Source organism: Rutidosis leptorrhynchoides, chromosome 1 (genome assembly GCF_046630445.1).
Source record: "Rutidosis leptorrhynchoides isolate AG116_Rl617_1_P2 chromosome 1, CSIRO_AGI_Rlap_v1, whole genome shotgun sequence".
NCBI lineage: Eukaryota > Viridiplantae > Streptophyta > Magnoliopsida > Asterales > Asteraceae > Rutidosis > Rutidosis leptorrhynchoides.
In genome coordinates, this window is record NC_092333.1 from 201,644,522 (window position 1) to 201,665,569 (window position 21,048).

Here is a 21,048-nt window from a genome sequence, read left to right on the forward strand (position 1 = left end):
TAGAAAGTCCAGTTCCATCGAGTCCAAGCCCGTTAAAACTGAAAAGTCCACATGAAAGCAGAAAACCAATAAAAAACAAAAGTTAACGGTAATCAAATATGTTTTCAAACGGAAGAAAAAATAACGAATGATAAGCGACCAGGTGGCAGCCATACAACATGGTATAGGAAAAATATTTCCTCCTATAAATAAAGCGTGTTTTCATCTTGCAAATCTCACATTCACACATTACATTAGTGAGAGTAATAAAGCAAAACAAAACAAAACCATGCTGAAGCCTCAAATTAACCAATCTTACTCTCTTCAGAAGCTACTTCCACTCCATAAGCGTTTCATCTCCGGTGATGCCGCAAACCATTCATCCTCCTCCGCTTACTCTCCCGCCATTCTCCGCAAGCTGCCGTCCTCTAAGATATTCAGTGCCACACGTACCATGTCTGCTGGTAACATTAAGGCCATGTCAATTCCATGTCCAACTGTTGAGTGTGTCATTACTATTCAACCAACTGTCCCTATTAAAGGAGTGTCCTTCTCGCTCGAGTTCGTTTCTAATGACCTTGATTGTATGTATATATATCACTTCTTTTAATTTTTTTTCTTAAAAAGATAATAATATGTATATAACACGACAAAGGTATTATATACAACAGATAAAATACGTTACATATGTCCAAAGAGACTTGAACCCACACTACAAGAAAAAAAGACTTTAGTGAAAAAGACTATTCGTCACGAACAACAATAAATTTATCACTAAGTCAAGTTAGTGACCAACATATGATGGTTGCTTCTCGCCACTACAAATTCATCACAAAACAATATTAGAAAACTATACTAAAATTAGTCACTATAATGATCATTTTTTTGGTCACCAATATCATATATATATATATATATATATATATATATATATATATATATATATATATATATATATATATATATATATATATATATATATATAGGCAGGATCAATGGGGAAGTAACCAATCGGGGGGAAGCAAAAAAAAAATCGTTTTTTTTGAATTTTTTTTTTCCGGCATCAAGATTACACGAAAATATGAACATTTAGAAGAGACAATTCATGATGAATGTTATTATTTAGGCGAGAAAACGATCGACAAAAATAACATTCAAGATAATATTGTTCGTGAAGAATATGAACGTTTTTTTTTTCTTCATGTTTTGTGAAGTAAAATTTAGTCCGATTTAGGGTTTAGGGTTTAGGGTTTGGTGTTTTGGGTTTATTCCATAAACCCAAAACACCAAACCCTAAACCCTAAACCCTAAACCCTAAACCCTAAACCCTAAACTCTAAACCGTTCGTGTTAAAAACTCAATCTAAATCCTAAATCTAAACCCTAAATCTAAACCCTAAATTTCTAAACCCTAATATCTAAACCCTATAAACCCTAATATCTAAACCCCAATAGCTAAAACCTCAAAATACGCTCGAAAAACACGATAATTGTTATATATTACTTCTTCGAGCGTTTTCCCGCCAAAATAAAAACATTTATCACAAATTGTCTGTACTAAATGTTCATATTTTCATCTCATCTATAATGTTCGTGAACAAAGTTTTTTCAAAAAACGAAAAAAAAAAAAGTTTTTGCTTTCCCCCGCTTCTCCCGAATGGTTACTTCCCTCTTGATCCTACCAATATATATATATATATATATATATATATATATATATATATATATATATATATATATATATATATATATATATATATATATACAGTGGCGATTCCAGGATTAAAACTCAATGGGGTCACGAATTTTGTTCTCAATATTAATTATATTTGAATGCAATTTTAAGTGGTTGTTTACCTTTAAATATTTACAAATTTTAAAGATATACGTGGTCCGGTTAGTTAAATTAAGTGAAGTCCTATACAATTTAAAAGTAAAACTATAAATTCGAAAAATATATGGTGTCCTACAATTAAATTTAGTGGTGTACTATAAAATTTAAAGAGTATTTTTTACGTAATAAATTTAAACTAGTGGTGTCCCGTGGGGACTCGCCATTGTATATATATAATGATCATAATTTAATGACGACTATTTTAGTGATAACTAAATAGGATTATTAATAACTAAATAATAAGTTATCATTAAAAATTTGTCACAAATCACCATTTTCTTGTAGTGCCAGACCACTCGCCAAGTACTTATGATATGATTATCCCAATTCCCAAGCACTTTGCAACGCAACTGGTAAAAGAAATTCTTGGAATTTTCACGACTTATTACTAATCTAATGCATGCATGCATGCTTGATATTTAACTTACTTATTGTGTTTCAATTTACTTGTCCATTTCTCAAATTAATTGTTACTTACATAAATATATATGAATAGTAAGGTAAAGTACCTTTATACTGTTAATATTAATATTAATTATACATAAGACAAAAAGGATATAGGATATGTAAAAATTAAAAGGTAAAATTGTAAAATTAAATTAACAAAAAGTACATATATTTTTTATCCAGGGATAAAAATTTTATAATGGCTTTGTCCGGAGATAGTTAAAATTGGGACGAAAGGAGTATTATTTTTTGTTATTTATTAAAACGTAACGTAATACGGAAAAGTGTTTTGTTGAGAACTTGATTTGATATGGTATAGCAAACGGAAAACGGAAGACAGTGCAAACTAAGGTGGGGATTTTCGACACAACTGAGGCTACATCCAGTCTCTTATGCAACTTCGATGTCCCACCGAAATTCGGGGAGATAGGAGCTGTGTTGGTCGAAAACTTATCTGAGAAGTTGTTTTTCAAGAACATTGTTCTTAGCAACGATGTGACCTTCGCATGTAATTCATGGGTTCATTCAAAGGACGATAACCCCCACAAAAGAATTTTTTTCACCAACAAGGTTAACTCTATTATTATCATCATGTTTTAATTTCTCGTTTTATTGTTAGTAGTATTTCGATTTTGATTCATTGATGAATTAAAGGATCATTTATCTTTCGATATTATAATTCTTTAGTCATTTTGTTTGTATAAAAGTAGTCTACTTACCTCCCATCGGAAACACCAAATGCACTCTTGGAATTAAGAGCGAAAGATCTTGAATCTCTCCGAGGCAATGGCCAAGGGGAGCGAAAGTCCTCTGACAGGATTTACGGTTATGATGTGTACAATGATCTCGGAGCTCCTGACGACATCAGCAAGGATTTAGCACGACCGGTGCTTGGTGGCGAGCAACATCCTTACCCTAGGCGATGTCGTACTGGGCGTAATATGTCTTCTGCAGGTAAAACACCAATAGCGTCCAATAAGCTAAAAAATAATACTCCATATTATATGTTACGAGAGCCGGGAGCCTTTTAAAAGTAGTCTATTTATCTTCAGGTTAAGAGATGACTTTCTCTGCTAGTAAGCAGGTGAAATAATGATTTTCTCCATCTTACCTCTCTTATACCCGGGATTGGGTGTTACTGAGTTTTAAAATAAAGATGACCATTGTATAAGTGACTATCTTAAACAAATGTTAAATTTCAGATGAAATGATGGAAACCAGAAACTCGCTACAATTTTATGTACCTGCGGATGAAAATTTTTCGGAGATCAACCAGGCAAAATTTAGGACTTTATACTATATGCTCAATGGAGTTTTACCGGCTTTAGAATCCATGTTGCCGAAGGAAGAGAAAGACAAAGGCTTTTCATTGTTCACAGATATAAACTTGCTTTACTATAAAGGTCTTGATATTGATGTTCCTATTAAGATAAATCCAAACGATTTACCTAGACTTGTTAAACGAGCTGCTGATACAGAAAATACTGTCATCAAGTTTGAGACACCTGTAACCATGGATAGTAAGAATTAATCCTTAATTGCATCTTTAGTTTTTTTTTTTTTTAAATATTTGCCTTGTTGACAAGTTTGAGTATATTAATGATTTTAATTGCAGTGGACACTTTCTCATGGTTTCGCGATGACGAATTTTGTCGACAAATGCTGGCTGGTCTGAATCCTTGTAGTATACAACTGGTCACGGTATGTTTGTTTTTAGAATGATGTCGTGTGGACCAATTATGGAATATGGATAAAAAAAAAAAAAAAACAAAAAAAACAAAATCACTCATTTCGTCCATGTGTTTTCTTTTTTCATCCTTAAAAGCATTTTAAAGTCTCAATTTCATCCCTCATCTTAACGAAGGTTAACTGAGTCCGTTAAAACTATTCACATGGACTATCCACGTAATCTTTAACTAAATAAACTACAAAAATCAATTCAATCTTTCTCTCATGATGTGTGTGTGCCATTTCAAAACCTTTAAATAATTTTATCTTTTTAAAATTATCTTTTTAAAAATTATCTTTTCAAATAATTTAACTTACATGTACGTTGTTGATATTTTTTCTTTGTTAATTTGATCATTGATGCATATATACTACTCTAAAGTATTTTTTATGATTCTTTTATACTATCGGTTAGTTAATTTTGAAAATATGAAAGTTACAATAACTTATTAACTTACAAGCAAGGATATGAAAAAAGCTATTTTTGATATTTTTCAGTTAATAAATTATATATGTAATCTTGGTTGAGTGTAATTATTTTTATTGTTATATCTTGTAAATAAATAAATTGTAATATATCGAATTTAAGGTATCATATATGAGTTTCTTAATTCATTGTTAGTTTTATCATATAACTTTAATAATTATTATAATTTTAATTATAAAGTTTAGAAATATTCTCATTATAATCACTGTGATGGTCTTATTTAATTGGTTTTTTTTTTTTTTTTTTTTATTATTGTAAATTAGGTTAAGGAAGAACCTGAAATCGAGGAAAAGTCCACAGCGAGCGGGGTAGACAAAAATCTTGAAAGCGCTCCGCCGTGCAATCACAAGGTGATTTGGCCATTGATGAGTAAACTGGACCCGAAAGTTTATGGACCAGCTGAATCAGCAATCACGAAGGAGATTGTAGAGGAAGAGATCAAAAGTTTCATGACTCTCGAGGAGGTAATTCATGTAAATCACATGAGATATATTAGTTTGTGAAAGTCTTATGATTTAAGATAAGGTAGTCTAGGAGTGGGATTAATTTTATTATATTGCGACTATTTTTGATCATTTTATTGTCGACATCAAGATACACTGCTAGTGAGATTTGAACCTACCTCTAGATCAAAATCTCTACTAATCATGAAAACTTTATTTATGCACTTTCAGGCTTTAGCACAAAAGAAATTGTTCATGTTGGATTACCATGATCTGTTATTGCCTTATGTTAATAAAACGAACGAGCTGAAAGGGAGAGCGCTCTATGGTTCAAGGACTTTAATGTTCCTTACTCCAAATGGAACATTGCGACCAATAGCCATAGAGTTGACTCGTCCACCAATCGATGGAAAACGACAATGGAAGAAAGTGTACACACCATCTTCGGATGCTACGGGTGCTTGGCTCTGGAAGCTAGCCAAGGCTCATGTCCTTGCCCATGACTCGGGTTATCATCAACTTGTTAGCCACTGGTTAGATCCTTTATTTATTATAAACTATAACAATAACAAGTTATAAGTTAGATTCTAATGTATGTGAGGTTTTTTGTCAATTATGTGATAATTTTGGCTAATTAATTTGTTTGGGATTGTTTTATAAACATTGCAGGCTAAGAACTCATTGTGTTACAGAGCCTTACATAATTGCTGCAAATCGACATCTTAGCCAAATGCATCCTATTAAAAGGCTCCTCAACCCTCATTTCAGATACACCATGGAGATTAATGCTTTAGCTCGACTAGCTCTCATTAACGCTGGTGGTATAATAGAGAATACATTTTCTCCTGGAAAATATTGTATGCAACTCTGCTCTGATGCATATGATAAATTTTGGCGTTTTGATCATGAGGCACTTCCGGCTGACTTAATTAGCAGGTAACGTTAAAGCATTAAACTAATATTATAATTTTTTTTTTTTTTTTTTTTTTTTACAGCAAAACAAACACACCCTTTTGTTCACAACGGGACCCGAACTCAAAACCTCAAGGTTGATAAATTTCTTTGGTACCGCTAGGCAAGAAGCCCTTTGGTACCAATATTACAAAGTAATAATTAAACAGGGAAAAGATCCATACGCAAGTGAACTTTTTTAGAGAAGTTGTGAAACAACTTTTCACCCAGTAAAATATTAAAAACTGGTAGACGTATAAGGTTTACCCTGTTCTTACAGTGAAATATTGATCAACGTATATATATGCTAAACTTCATTAGTTTCGTATTAATCTTTTCGCTAATAATCAAGAAAATGTATGTATGAAAGACCTGCTAAAATAACACTTCAAGGAGAGTTATAATTTTGAATGTATCTTATAGGGGCATGGCTGTTGAAGATCCAACTGCAACACATGGCCTAAAACTAACAATTGAAGACTACCCATTCGCAAACGACGGTCTACTTGTCTTCGATGCCATCAAACAATGGGTAACTTCTTATGTCAACCACTACTACCCACAAGGAGATCCAGTAGAAACAGTCGAATCAGACAAAGAGCTACAAGCATGGTGGGACGAAATTTATACGGATGGACATGGAGACAAGAAAGACGAACCATGGTGGCCAAAACTAAAAACACAAGATGATTTAATTGGAATTGTGTCAACTATCATGTGGGTGACATCCGGTCACCATTCAGCGGTCAACTTTGGTCAATACGATTTCGCTGGTTATTTTCCAAACAGACCAACAATTTCCAGGACCAAAATGCCCGACGATAACCCAACAGACGAAGAGTGGGAGTCGTTCATAAAACGACCCGAAGATGTTTTGTTGAAATGTTTCCCTTCACAAATCCAAGCGACACAAGTTATGGCGGTTTTAGATGTTTTATCTAGCCATTCACTTGATGAGGAGTACATCGGTGGAAATATTGAAGCAGCATGGGAGGCAGAGCCAGCTATAAAGAATGCGTTTGAGGAGTTTCGATCAAGATTGAACGAGCTGGAAGGAATTATAGACTCGAGAAACAATGATCCTAAGTTTAAGAATCGATGTGGCGCGGGTTTGGTTCCATATCAGCTTCTTAAGCCTTATTCCGAAAAAGGTGTGACAGGAATGGGTGTTCCTAACAGCATATCTATCTAGTTCGTGTTGCTTTGCTTCGTGAGTTATAATTAATGGTTTCAGTATCGTTATAGTGAATAATGATAAGTGATAATGATTTTAGTTATAATAAGGTCATAATATGTGGCTCATTGTGTGTTATTGTTATTTTGGAATAAATGTATTGTGTCTTATTGTCTTATTGTCTTATTCACTATGTTTTAGGTTGAACGAGTAATAAAGCTCGCACGTTGTTGCGAAAGTAATAAGTTTTTATTGAAAGACACGAATTAAAAAAAGATAAAATAATTGATGTCAGCATAACGTTAGAGAAGTGGTTATTGTTAATTTTGGATTTGTGTTTTAGTATAGAGGTAAATTAATTTGTGCCTTAAAATCATGTCGTGAATATACCATAGTTACCAACATGAATGGTTGTGAATGTACAAATCATATCTAAATAATACGAGTAGTATAATTAATTAATGATAATTTTGTGGATTCTAATGATATATTATAAATATATTATTAGAAACAAATCAATTAATGTTCACCAATATATTTTATTTTCAATGGTATTTTGGTATTTTGGGCTCCAAGATATTGTTTCTAGAGTGTTCACTCATCCCATCTTCTTCTCGACATCACCCTCGCCACCATTGTTGTCGGCATCACCACCAACGCCACCCTCGCCACCATCGACAACGATGTAACCATGACATCACCCTCTCCGTCATCGGCGTCGCCGAAACCACCAATTTAATAGGTCATTTCCGTCGTCTTCCATCTTCCAGGATTCTTTTCGGCCTTGAAGTTGAGTTTTATTCAATTTCTATCAACACAATTTTATGCTTGGGTTTTCGAATTTGTTGGTGTTTTTAGGGTTTATGAGGTTTTTGATTTTAATCTGTTAATTTCATCGTTTTACAGCTTTAATCGGTTGATTTCATCGAACGATTATGAGGTTCGAAGGCTCGCCATCCCCGTCTTCTTCGCAACGCAATCCCCTGTCATCTGCAGGTTTTTACTACCTTCTCTTATTTTCATCATTTTTACGTACTTTTTCTGTTTATCTTTTTTTTTTTAATTTATAGATTGTTATGCTCATGTATGTTACTGCAATTTTTTTTTCTGTTCATTGTTCTCATGTATTTTTTTTTTCTTTTCTTATTTTAGCCGTTACTATTGAAGGTATATCGACATCTTAAATTTAGTGGTTAAATACTATATGTGGTTGTATTTGCAGTTTATGGTTCAACATCTGTTATGAATAACCAACATGTTTCGACATGGAAACTTATGAATCACTTGTAAAGTCAGTGGTAGTCTTTGCATATTGTTGCTATAATATACCCTGTTGTGTAAATTTCCTGCTGGAACTCATCCCAAAGGTGTGTGTCGGGTTTTATGTTTATGTGCCATGTTTCTTACTATTGTAGTATTGTTAAGAAGACGTGGATGGCGAGGGGTTTAATTTTACACTAGTGAGTATTTGATTTTATGTTTAATTTTTCTTTTTCATTTTATGTTACCAGGGTTTATTTTACTTGATTTGTTTGAAGACGTATTGAAACTTTATAAAGACAGAATTGAACTAATGTAACAGACTGAATTGGAGCCTAGACGTAAGTTACTATTTTTCCCTAGATTGTTATATGTTCTATTTTAATTGTGTGTTTTCATTTGATGTTTTAATTAGATGTGTTTTGTGACAAGGGTCACTAAACATATTTGTTTATTAAATTTGGACTCCGTTAGAGCTGCCTAACGAAGTACTCTCCGTTCCAGAGTTTTAATTTAGAAAAAAATGAAATGGAAGGAAGAGAATTTTACAATAATTGGTGTTTCCTCAGTTTTTATAGGAAGAAAAGGGAAGGAAATGGATGGATGATTTTAGTGTAAATTTCCACCGAACACTTCCTTCCACATTGGATGGATTCAAGTTCCTTCCCTTCATTTCCTTTCATCTCATTTCATTTCCTTTATAAAATAACTCTGGAACAGACCCTACATATTAGATAACTGTTAAATACCCGTGTAACATGGGGTATAGAATTATAACACACTTCAACTTGTATATGGATGCTTCCAATATTACTTTTTCCTAAATTTGAAAACACCCGTATCTACTTTCTTTTTCTAGCAAACCCTAAGTGATTCTAGCTTAGTACTTTAGTTAATTGAAGTTTGTTAGCTGATTCTAGCATCAACTTTAACAAGATTATCAGATTTGTGCTTTCAATTCGTGCTTTAATCCATGGTTAATTTATGATTTGTGTTCATATGTGTTTTTGATGGGTTTGATGCTTGAATCTTGATGTTTGTAGTGATTTAAGCTTGTTTAATGTAAAATTATAGTTATATATGTGGTATGTAAGCTTCGTGAACCATTAATCGAACTAAAACTGTGCAAAATCTTGATTTTTGGACTTGAAACCCGTAAAATAGTTGCTGCAACCTATTCTTCATCATTCGTGCGAATGAGCACTCGTTAGTGCGAGTGAGGCAGTGGTTCGTGAAAGAACCCGTCCTAATCCATCCGGACGAAGTCCATATCGATTATAAACGATTCACAACAGTTGATTACATCGCGAGGTACTTGACCTCTATATGATACATTTTACAAACATTGCATTCGTTTTTAAAAGACAAACTTTCATTTACATCGAAAGTTGACGGCATGCATACTATTTCATAATATATCAAACTATAATTGACTAATCAATAATCTTGATGAACTCAACGACCCGAATGCAATGTCTTTTGAAATATGTCATGAATGACTCCAAGTAATAACTCTAAAATGAGCAAATGCACAGCGGAAGATTTCTTTCGTACCTGAGAATAAACATGCTTTCAAGTGTCAACCAAAAGGTTGGTGAGTTCATTAGTTTAACATAAATAATCTTTTCATAATTTTAATAGACCACAAGATTTCATATTTCAATTTCTCATAAACATACGTCCCATGCATAGAGACAAAAATATCATTCATATGGATTGAACACCTGGTAACCGACATTCACAATATACATATAAGAATATCCCCATCATTCCGGGATCCTCCTTCGGACATGATATAAATTTCGAAGTACTAAAGCATCCGGCACTTTGGATGGGGCTTGTTGAGCCCGATAGATCTATCTTTAGAGTTCGCGTCAATTAGGGTTTCTATTCCCTAATTCTTAGATTACCAGACTATAAAGGGGCATATTCAGTTTCGATCATTCAACCATATAATGTAGTTTCGATTACTTGTGTCTATTTCGTAAAACATTTATAAAAGCGCATGCATTCTCAGTACCAAAAATATATATTGCAAAAGCATTTAAAAAGGGAGTAATGAAAACTCACACATATAAATATTGTAAAACAGTTAATAAAGCATTTGCATGTATTCTCATCCCCAAAAATGTAAAGAGTAAAAGGGAGCAAATGAACTCACGCATATAAATATTGTAAAACAGTTAATAAAGCATTTGCATGTATTCTCAGCCCAAAAATATATATAAAAAGGGAATAATGAAACTCACCTAATGTATTTTGTAGTAAAAATACATATGACAAAATTGAACCATGCAGGGTTGGCCTCGGATTCACGAACCTATACCATTTGTGTATTCATTAATACATATATAATTATAATCGAACATATATATTATTACTCTTGAATTAATTGTTATTTTAACTATGTTCTTCATTTATAATCTAATTAATTACATTTAATAATATTTATTACAAAAATAATAATATAGTTATGTTATACGTAGTAAATATAGAGTTATATAACTAATAGTTGTTTTGATAAAATAGTGTTGTTATTAATAAATAAAAAATAATAATTGTTTCATCCTAATATAATAATAATCATAGTTATAAAATGATTATTTTTATCAAAGTAATACTTTTAATAGTAATGTATACTAATAATAATAATAACTATAAAAATAGTGATTTTATTAACAATAATAATAATACTACTATTTTTACTAATAACTATAATGATAATAATGTTAATAATAAGGTTACCGATAACAATTTTAATTATAGTATTTATGTACTCATGTTAATACATATATTAGTTGTTAAAACAAATATAATAATAACCATGATAATAATAACAATATACTTATTTATAACTATCATAATAATAATAATAATGATAACTAATAATACATATAACTATGTTAATAATACTTAGCTATAATACATTTAATAATTATAATACTAATGGTATTAATAATATCTAATAATAATAACAATAATAATAATCACAACATTAATAATGATAATATTAATAACAATAATGAAAATGATAATGATAATAATAATAAAAATTCTTGGTATTTAAATCTACCTTTAGAAGCCTTAAGTAAAAAGAATGCACCAATTGAGGATCGAATCCGAGACCCCTCGCTAACCCGTCACCTCTCTTAACCAACCCCCTGTAACCATTTTTCTGATTTAATGCATAACTCATTAATATTTAAATCTACTTTTTCAGTTATCATCTTCTTTAACTTTCGTAAATTCAATCAGAGATCAATCCAATTTTGTAATGAGTTTCATATACAATTTAGGATCCATAAACGACACAGAATTAATTAGGGGTTTGTTTGAATTAATTAAAACAACATAAACAAAAAATAAAAGAGCTGTAACAGCTCGTTAAGTTCTTCAAGAACTCTAAATCACTCTCGTAAATTTAGGAAGTTTTAGACCCCGATTCCTGAATGAAATAAGTTCAAATTCATTCTTAGAAACTTTCTAACCTCTCAATTTGACTTAAAACATAAGCACATTCATAAATTTCACGAAGGAACAGCTGTTTGACTTTTTTAAAATCAACTTTGACCCCCAAATTAAAATTTGATAGAATGATTTGGACCTCTAAACTTTCCAGATAGTTTACATAATAGATTAACAACAATCTTGCATTTCTCATTTTTGAAATTCGTAAAAAAAAATCGATCTATTTGAAAATTGAAACAAGAACATGGCAGTGCCTGTTTTCTTCGTTCCTTTTGATTTAATTCCACTAAATAAAAGCTGTATGGGTTGGTAATTGATATTGAAGATGTAATGGTGATTAAAAAGAGTAATATCACAGTGTAATTTCTTTGTTTTATAGACAATTGAGTCGTCTAGGACAATTAATCAGAAAAATATATATATATATAAAATAATAATAATAAAAAGTAATCACAAAGATTACGACCTGCAACAGAATTTGGATTCATTCAAATACTTTTTCACTGATTGGTACTAATTGGAGACAGGAAACAATCTTCCACGGGCTTGAAAGTGATTTGAACAGAAAGCGTGATTCTTTGCATTTATTTATATATTAAATTGTAATTTTTATTTATATATATATATATATACATATATTTATATAAATAAAATCTGTATACGTATTCATTTATAAACAAATATCTGTATTATGTGTATATATATATATATATATATGTAATTATATATATATATCTGTTTATATTTTTGTGTATATATATGTAATTCATAAATTTTATTATTGGTAATGTTATAAAATATTAATACTAATAATAAAACTAATAATTTATTAATATTGCTATCGAGATACAATTAATATTAAATTAATAATAATAATAATAATATCAAATAAATATTAATAATAATACAGATATGATAATATTAATACATTTAATAATAACTAATAATAATATTAGTTATATTTATATTATTAATGATAATACTAACATTAATAATAATAACACAAATTATATATATATTTTATTTTAGAAGTAATATTATTACTAATATAAATATTAACATGAATATTAACAATAATAAAAATGCTGAAATTAATGATAATGATATTAATATATCACTTAGCTTCAAACTTGTAATTACAAATAATATATTAACTTTACACTATATTATATAATAATATTTATTAAATATTATATATCACAATATATTAAATAATTATTATTAGAATTCATATAGACTCATAATATTATATATGTAAAATGGTAATTTATTTATTCTATTTATTATTTCACATTTTTAATTCCTAAGGTTTAAAGTATACATTATGGATTATATATGTCCATATATTTATATTTACATGTACCTATTTATTTACAAAGTAAAGTAAGGTTTAAAGTATACATTATGGATTATATATGTCCATATATTTATATTTACATGTACCTATTTATTTACAAAGTAAAGTTCGTGAATCGTCGGGAATAGTCAAAGGTCAAATGATTCCATATAAATAGTTCAAAGTTTTTGATACTCCACATTACAGATTTTGCTTATCGTGTCGAAATCAAATAAGATTCAAGTTTAAATTTGGTCAGAATTTCTCGGGTCATCACAGTACCTACCCGTTAAAGAAATTTCGTCCCGAAATTTGAGCGAGGTCGTCATGGCTAACAATAAATATGTTTTCCTGACGAATATGAGCTGATAAATAGAGTTTTATCATTAGATAAAATAATTCGATTATTCAAAGCATACGAATGAAGCTATCACAAAAGAGTGAAATGAAGTGAGTATAGGTTTGTCTTGACTTTTGACGTAGTCATGGTTGAATTTAGAAAATAAGGCGCGTCTTAACTTTTGACATTGCCTTAGTTGAATTCTAGAATTCAAGGGATTTAAAGAAAATCTTGAAGATCTATAAGATCTGATTCTTCAGCGAATAAGGAAATTAAGATCTCTATAATTAAATACGGTGATCTGCCTCGATTACTCTGCCTGATATTTCCATTATAAATTAAGCTCTTCGGTTCCATTATTCTCACCATTCCTATGCTTCCTTCCTTAGTTCATACATCTAAAAGATTGTGAAAATGCTTAGTCCAGTTCTAATCCTTGATACTTTCCTAACCTTCATATCTGTCATTCTTCTTTTCAATCTTCCACCAGAAAAAAATTGTTTACTTTTACTTTTACCCTGGGGTGATACTATTCTTAATTATGCCGTGTCTTTATTTTGTTATTCCTATTAACATCCATGGTTTGTAACCTCCGTGTTGTTATTCGGCTTTATATTTTCTCTTATATTTTGGAGCCCTTTGCCTTTTTATTATCCTCCCGTCCTCTAGTAAAGCGAGTAGCGGTTCAGAATTCGTAAACATGGAGTTTCGAATGAACTTAATGTTATAAACAAGAAAGAACGTTACCGCACGATTTGATTTGTCAAATTACCTGAATCACTGAGAATAGAACTATCAAGAATATATTTTCTTGATATGTTCAGAAGTTAAGCAGAATGAAGAAGTTATGTAACATGGCACCTGATGAAGTTATGGTCTGTGAATCATCAAGTTTCATTAGAAACTCAGCATGACTTACTGTAATATAATCACGTTGATCAAGTGTCATTATATTATACTAACTCATGCATCATTTTCCAACATTACTTCAATAACATTCATATTTTAAGCTCGAAAGTTTACAGAATATAGAAACTAACAGTTTCTATATGATGTAATACTGATAGCACGAAGAGATTAATGATTTCAGATAAGAATAGTTATAAAAATATCTCAAGAAATATGGAGGATATTTATAATGAAAGATACGATAATATCTCGGAATATCTAAGATCAGAGGATGATAGAAACTATTGTCTGCAAGGGTTTAGAGTAAGGAGCAAGACATTCACTAAAGACTTTAGCAGACATTGAATCATTTGGATTCTTTGAAGTCAAACTTATTCTTTGTGATTTGTCCAAGGCTTTCTTCATAGTTTCGCATAATCTGCTTTTCGGTACTAAATTTTTTCTTGAATGTTTCCAATATAATGATACATAGGAAGCACGAAGAGGTATATAATTTTGGACGAGAATATTTATGAAAATATCCTCAGAAATATCGAAGATATTGATGATGATATTTTGGAATTTCTAAGTTCGATGATTGATGAAGAAAGATTTTCCGCAAGATTTTAACATGAGTACGGAGCAAGATATTCGTTGGAGGTTTCATCGGATCCAGAATTACCTGGGTTCTTTGAATATATGGTATGGTCCTTGTATTTGACCTTGATCTCCTTCATGGTTTGCTCAATCTGTTTTTCAGTACCAAATTTTTCTGAGCTTTTTCAACATACTATTGTTTATCATTAAACCTTCGATGATTATGGTCGTTTACGGTTGTCTATGGTTTATGCTGCTTCATTCAACTTTTTCAACATTCAGAGTATTGATTTGTGACTGAGTGCTTTTCAGAATTTTAGAATAAGAGATCATAATTCTAAGAGATAAATGTCATACATATAACTGTTGATGTAGATATGCTGTGAGTTTTCAAAGTACTGATTGCTGATTCCCGGTAATTGTTATGGCAGTTCTCGTTACCAGATGTGGATGAGTATATGATACGGTTTCAATGAATAAATATAATGATTTGTCAGAGAGATTTAAGCCAAAAAGCAACGAGGTTGCTGGTAATATGGTGGAATATAAAAGAATTTTCCGGTATCAAAAGGGTAATTGTATATATCAGGATTATAGTAAGGCTACTTCGAATGAAAAGTTGAAGCTGACTTGTTGGAGCTGTGACAAAATTGGCTACTTTGCAAAGGGATTGCAAAGTTTTTTTTTTTTTTTTTTTTTTTGCTAATAAATGCCAAAGGATCTGACGTGGCTACGTGTTAAACTTTTACTCAGTTGTCGAGAGTTTCTCAGGTGCATAACTATATGCATAAATTTTTTCTTCCGTAGATGAAGTGCGGTTGATTCATCCTATCGATTGAGGTGTTTTCAAGAATCATGAAAGTTTGAACGCAGATTGGAATCGTCAAGATACAAATGAGGTTTAAGTTGAAATCAAGTGGCAAACTTGAAGAGATGTTTAGTTTCATATGTTATAATCAATATTTTAATTCATTTTAATTGTCCAATGTCATTAGTCCACAGTTCATAGTCCACAATTTGTAGTACAACAATTCATATATAGTTTAATATATAATATTCGAATTAATTAATATGTATCGTGACCCGTGTACATGTCTCAGACTCGATCACAACTCAAGCTATATATATTATTGTAGAATAACCTCAACCCTGTATAGCTAACTCCCGCATTACTGCATATAGAGTGTCCATGGTTATTCCAAATAATATATATAGATGGGTCGATATGATATGTCAAAACTTTGTATACGTGTCCCGATACTTAAAGTGCGTAAAAATAAATAACAGAAATTAAATAACGATAAATAAAGTGCGTAAAGTAAATAACAGAAATTAAATGACGATAATTAAAATTGCGAGAATGTAAATTGCGATAAATAAAATGTAATCAGTTAGCTAGGAACAATTAGCTAGGAACAGTTAGCGTGGATTCTTAACACAATTTCTCATAGTTAATTAGTCTGTTTCTAACAAATTTTATTTTGTCATATGTTTTCTTCATTATGCCACTTGTTGGATTCTGAAAAGTCAAAATCCGAATATGAAATTGAATAAAAATGGTTATTCTGCGGTGAACGGGTACGTATATCGGTGAATGTAAGTAGGATAGTAAATGATTGTTGAATCAGATTCGAAGAATGTACAGTGTAATTTATTAATGTGAAATCTAAATATTCCTCGGGTATTACCTACCCGTTAAAATATTTTCACCATTAACAGTTTGTACAAAAGAATTTTTAATTACAATCTTTATGAAAACATACTTAAATATATATTTTCTTCAGATGTAATTATAGATTTAATGAGTTAATATAGTATTAATCTCATTTGATTTACCGTTAGAACTAAGATACATAATCTATAAAACATTAGAGATTACATAATTGCCATGTCGAACGAAGATAAAATAGATAGAACGATACGTAGAATGATGATTATGCTCGTGGTATAGAATGTGATATTGAGGCAAAGATTGTTGATGATACAGATGATGTTACTGATGGTACTGTTGGTGTCGGTGATGTTGCTAGAGCTGGTAAGTTTTGCACCATGTTCTCCAAATTGATTACTCGAGCGCGAAGTTCGTTGACTTCTTATATTATTTCGGGATGATTGTCGGTCGAAACGAGCGGATGAATAAGGTTTAGAATCTGAGTTATGATATAGTCGTGGCGAGATATTCGGGAAATGAGGGTGAAAATGGTGTTACGAACAAGTTCGCCGGTAAGGGCTTCAGGTTCTTCGCCAAAAGGTGATTTCAGTTAGTGGAAGGGATCGCATTCTGCTCGTCTCCATTGATTAAGTCGAGTACGAATCCATCAGATGAATTGGGGATGGATGATTGGTTGATTCATTCTGATGATGTTGCTTCCGGAGCTTAGATGACTATCCATTCGGAATAACTGTCGGGATAACTATCGGAATAGTTTTCGGAATCCGAGGGACTCAAATTAGTTGAGGGATTCATCTCGTACGATCAGATGAAGGATTTTCGATAAGAAATAGATTATAGGATATAGATTAGTATCCTGCAATACATGATTTACATATGCATATATAATACTAAAATCCCATAAGTTACGGAGGAATCTACGGAAGCTGTCAGGCAAAGGTAACTATAACAGATACGCTATGATATGAATTTTGTCTATACACTATTCATGCAGTCAATGCAATAAGATGTGTCTAGACTAAGAATAATAAGCATGTAATTTACTAAGGATGATAAGCAAATGATTTCCGACAAAAATGATAAGCAAAACTTTTGACATGCAGACACGGTCGAAGTCCAGACTCACTAATATATCCTAACGACTTATCAGTTAGACACATTAATGCAGACCCGGTTCACTAAGACTACCGCTCTGATACCAACTGAAAGGACCCGTCCTAATCCATCCGGACGAAGTCCATATCGATTATAAACGATTCACAACAGTTGATTACATCGCGAGGTACTTGACCTCTATATGATACATTTTACAAACATTGCATTCGTTTTTAAAAGACAAACTTTCATTTACATCGAAAGTTGACGGCATGCATACTATTTCATAATATATCAAACTATAATTGACTAATCAATAATCTTGATGAACTCAACGACCCGAATGCAATGTCTTTTGAAATATGTCATGAATGACTCCAAGTAATAACTCTAAAATGAGCAAATGCACAGCGGAAGATTTCTTTCGTACCTGAGAATAAACATGCTTTCAAGTGTCAACCAAAAGGTTGGTGAGTTCATTAGTTTAACATAAATAATCTTTTCATAATTTTAATAGACCACAAGATTTCATATTTCCATTTCTCATAAACATACGTCCCATGCATAGAGACAAAAATATCATTCATATGGATTGAACACCTGGTAACCGACATTCACAATATACATATAAGAATATCCCCATCATTCCGGTATCCTCCTTCGGACATGATATAAATTTCGAAGTACTAAAGCATCCGGCACTTTGGATGGGGCTTGTTGAGCCCGATAGATCTATCTTTAGAGTTCGCGTCAATTAGGGTTTCTGTTCCCTAATTCTTAGATTACCAGACTATAAAGGGGCATATTCAGTTTCGATCATTCAACCATATAATGTAGTTTCGATTACTTGTGTCTATTTCGTAAAACATTTATAAAAGCGCATGCATTCTCAGTCCCAAAAATATATATTGCAAAAGCATTTAAAAAGGGAGTAATGAAAACTCACACATATAAATATTGTAAAACAGTTAATAAAGCATTTGCATGTATTCTCAGCCCCAAAAATGTAAAGAGTAAAAGGGAGCAAATGAACTCACGCATATAAATATTGTAAAACAGTTAATAAAGCATTTGCATGTATTCTCAGCCCAAAAATATATATAAAAAGGGAATAATGAAACTCACCTAATGTATTTTGTAGTAAAAATACATATGACAAAATTGAACCATGCAGGGTTGGCCTCGGATTCACGAACCTATACCATTTGTGTATTCATTAATACATATATAATTATAATCGAACATATATATTATTACTCTTGAATTAATTGTTATTTTAACTATGTTCTTCATTTATAATCTAATTAATTACATTTAATAATATTTATTACAAAAATAATAATATAGTTATGTTATACGTAGTAAATATAGAGTTATATAACTAATAGTTGTTTTGATAAAATAGTGTTGTTATTAATAAATAAAAAATAATAATTGTTTCATCCTAATATAATAATAATCATAGTTATAAAATGATTATTTTTATCAAAGTAATACTTTTAATAGTAATGTATACTAATAATAATAATAACTATAAAAATAGTGATTTTATTAACAATAATAATAATACTACTATTTTTACTAATAACTATAATGATAATAATGTTAATAATAAGGTTACCGATAACAATTTTAATCATAGTATTTATGTACTCATGTTAATACATATATTAGTTGTTAAAACAAATATAATAATAACCATGATAATAATAACAATATACTTATTTATAACTATCATAATAATAATAATAATGATAACTAATAATACATATAACTATGTTAATAATACTTAGCTATAATACATTTAATAATTATAATACTAATAGTATTAATAATATCTAATAATAATAACAATAATAATAATCACAACATTAATAATGATAATATTAATAACAATAATGAAAATGATAATGATAATAATAATAAAAATTCTTGGTATTTAAATCTACCTTTAGAAGCCTTAAGTAAAAAGAATGCACCAATTGAGGATCGAATCCGAGACCCCTCGCTAACCCGTCACCTCTCTTAACCAACCCCCTGTAACCATTTTTCTGATTTAATGCATAACTCATTAATATTTAAATCTACTTTTTCAGTTATCATCTTCTTTAACTTTCGTAAATTCAATCAGAGATCAATCCAATTTTGTAATGAGTTTCATATACAATTTAGGATCCATAAACGACACAGAATCAATTAGGGGTTTGTTTGAATTAATTAAAACAACATAAACAAAAAATAAAAGAGCTGTAACAGCTCGTTAAGTTCTTCAAGAACTCTAAATCACTCTCGTAAATTTAGGAAGTTTTAGACCCCGATTCCTGAATGAAATAAGTTCAAATTCATTCTTAGAAACTTTCTAACCTCTCAATTTGACTTAAAACATAAGCACATTCATAAATTTCACGAAGGAACAGCCGTTTGACTTTTTTAAAATCAACTTTGACCCCAAAATTAAAATTTGATAGAATGATTTGGACCTCTAAACTTTCCAGATAGTTTACATAATAGATTAACAACAATCTTGCATTTCTCATTTTTGAAATTCGTAAAAAAAAATCGATCTATTTGAAAATTGAAACAAGAACAGGGCAGTGCCTGTTTTCTTCGTTCCTTTTGATTTAATTCCACTAAATAAAAGCTGTATGGGTTGGTAATTGATATTGAAGATGTAATGGTGATTAAAAAGAGTAATATCACAGTGTAATTTCTTTGTTTTATAGACAATTGATTCGTCTAGGACAATTAATCAGAAAAATATATATATATAAAATAATAATAATAAAAAGTAATCACAAAGATTACGACCTGCAACAGAATTTGGATTCATTCAAATACTTTTTCACTGATTGGTACTAATTGGAGACAGAAAACAAACATCCACGGGCTTGAAAGTGATTTGAACAGAAAGCGTGATTCTTTGCATTTATTTATATATTAAATTGTAATTTATATATATATATATATATATATATATATACATATATTTATATAAATAAAATCTGTATACGTATTCATTTATAAACAAATATCTGTATTATGTGTATATATATATGTAATTATATATATATATCTGTTTATATTTTTGTGTATATATATGTAATTCATAAATTTTATTATTGGTAATGTTATAAAATATTAATACTAATAATAAAACTAATAATTTATTAATATTGCTATCGAGATACAATTAATATTAAATTAATAATAATAATAATAATATCAAATAAATATTAATAATAATACAGATATGATAATATTAATACATTTAATAATAACTAATAATAATA

The 21,048-nt window shown here is 30.3% G+C and overlaps 1 protein-coding gene across 1 annotated transcript; it reads left to right on the forward strand.

Annotated features, from left to right (window-relative positions):
- The first annotated feature begins 238 nt into the window (after positions 1–238).
- Positions 239–7,301, forward strand: LOC139867884 (lipoxygenase 2, chloroplastic-like). Its single transcript, XM_071856237.1, has 9 exons — positions 239–563; positions 2,639–2,889; positions 3,030–3,273; positions 3,522–3,839; positions 3,935–4,020; positions 4,798–4,998; positions 5,209–5,510; positions 5,647–5,913; positions 6,352–7,301. Exons 1-9 carry the CDS (start codon positions 269–271, stop codon positions 7,118–7,120), a joined length of 2,733 nt encoding a protein of 910 aa, XP_071712338.1. The 5' UTR covers positions 239–268; the 3' UTR covers positions 7,121–7,301.
- Positions 7,302–21,048: the final 13,747 nt, after the last annotated feature.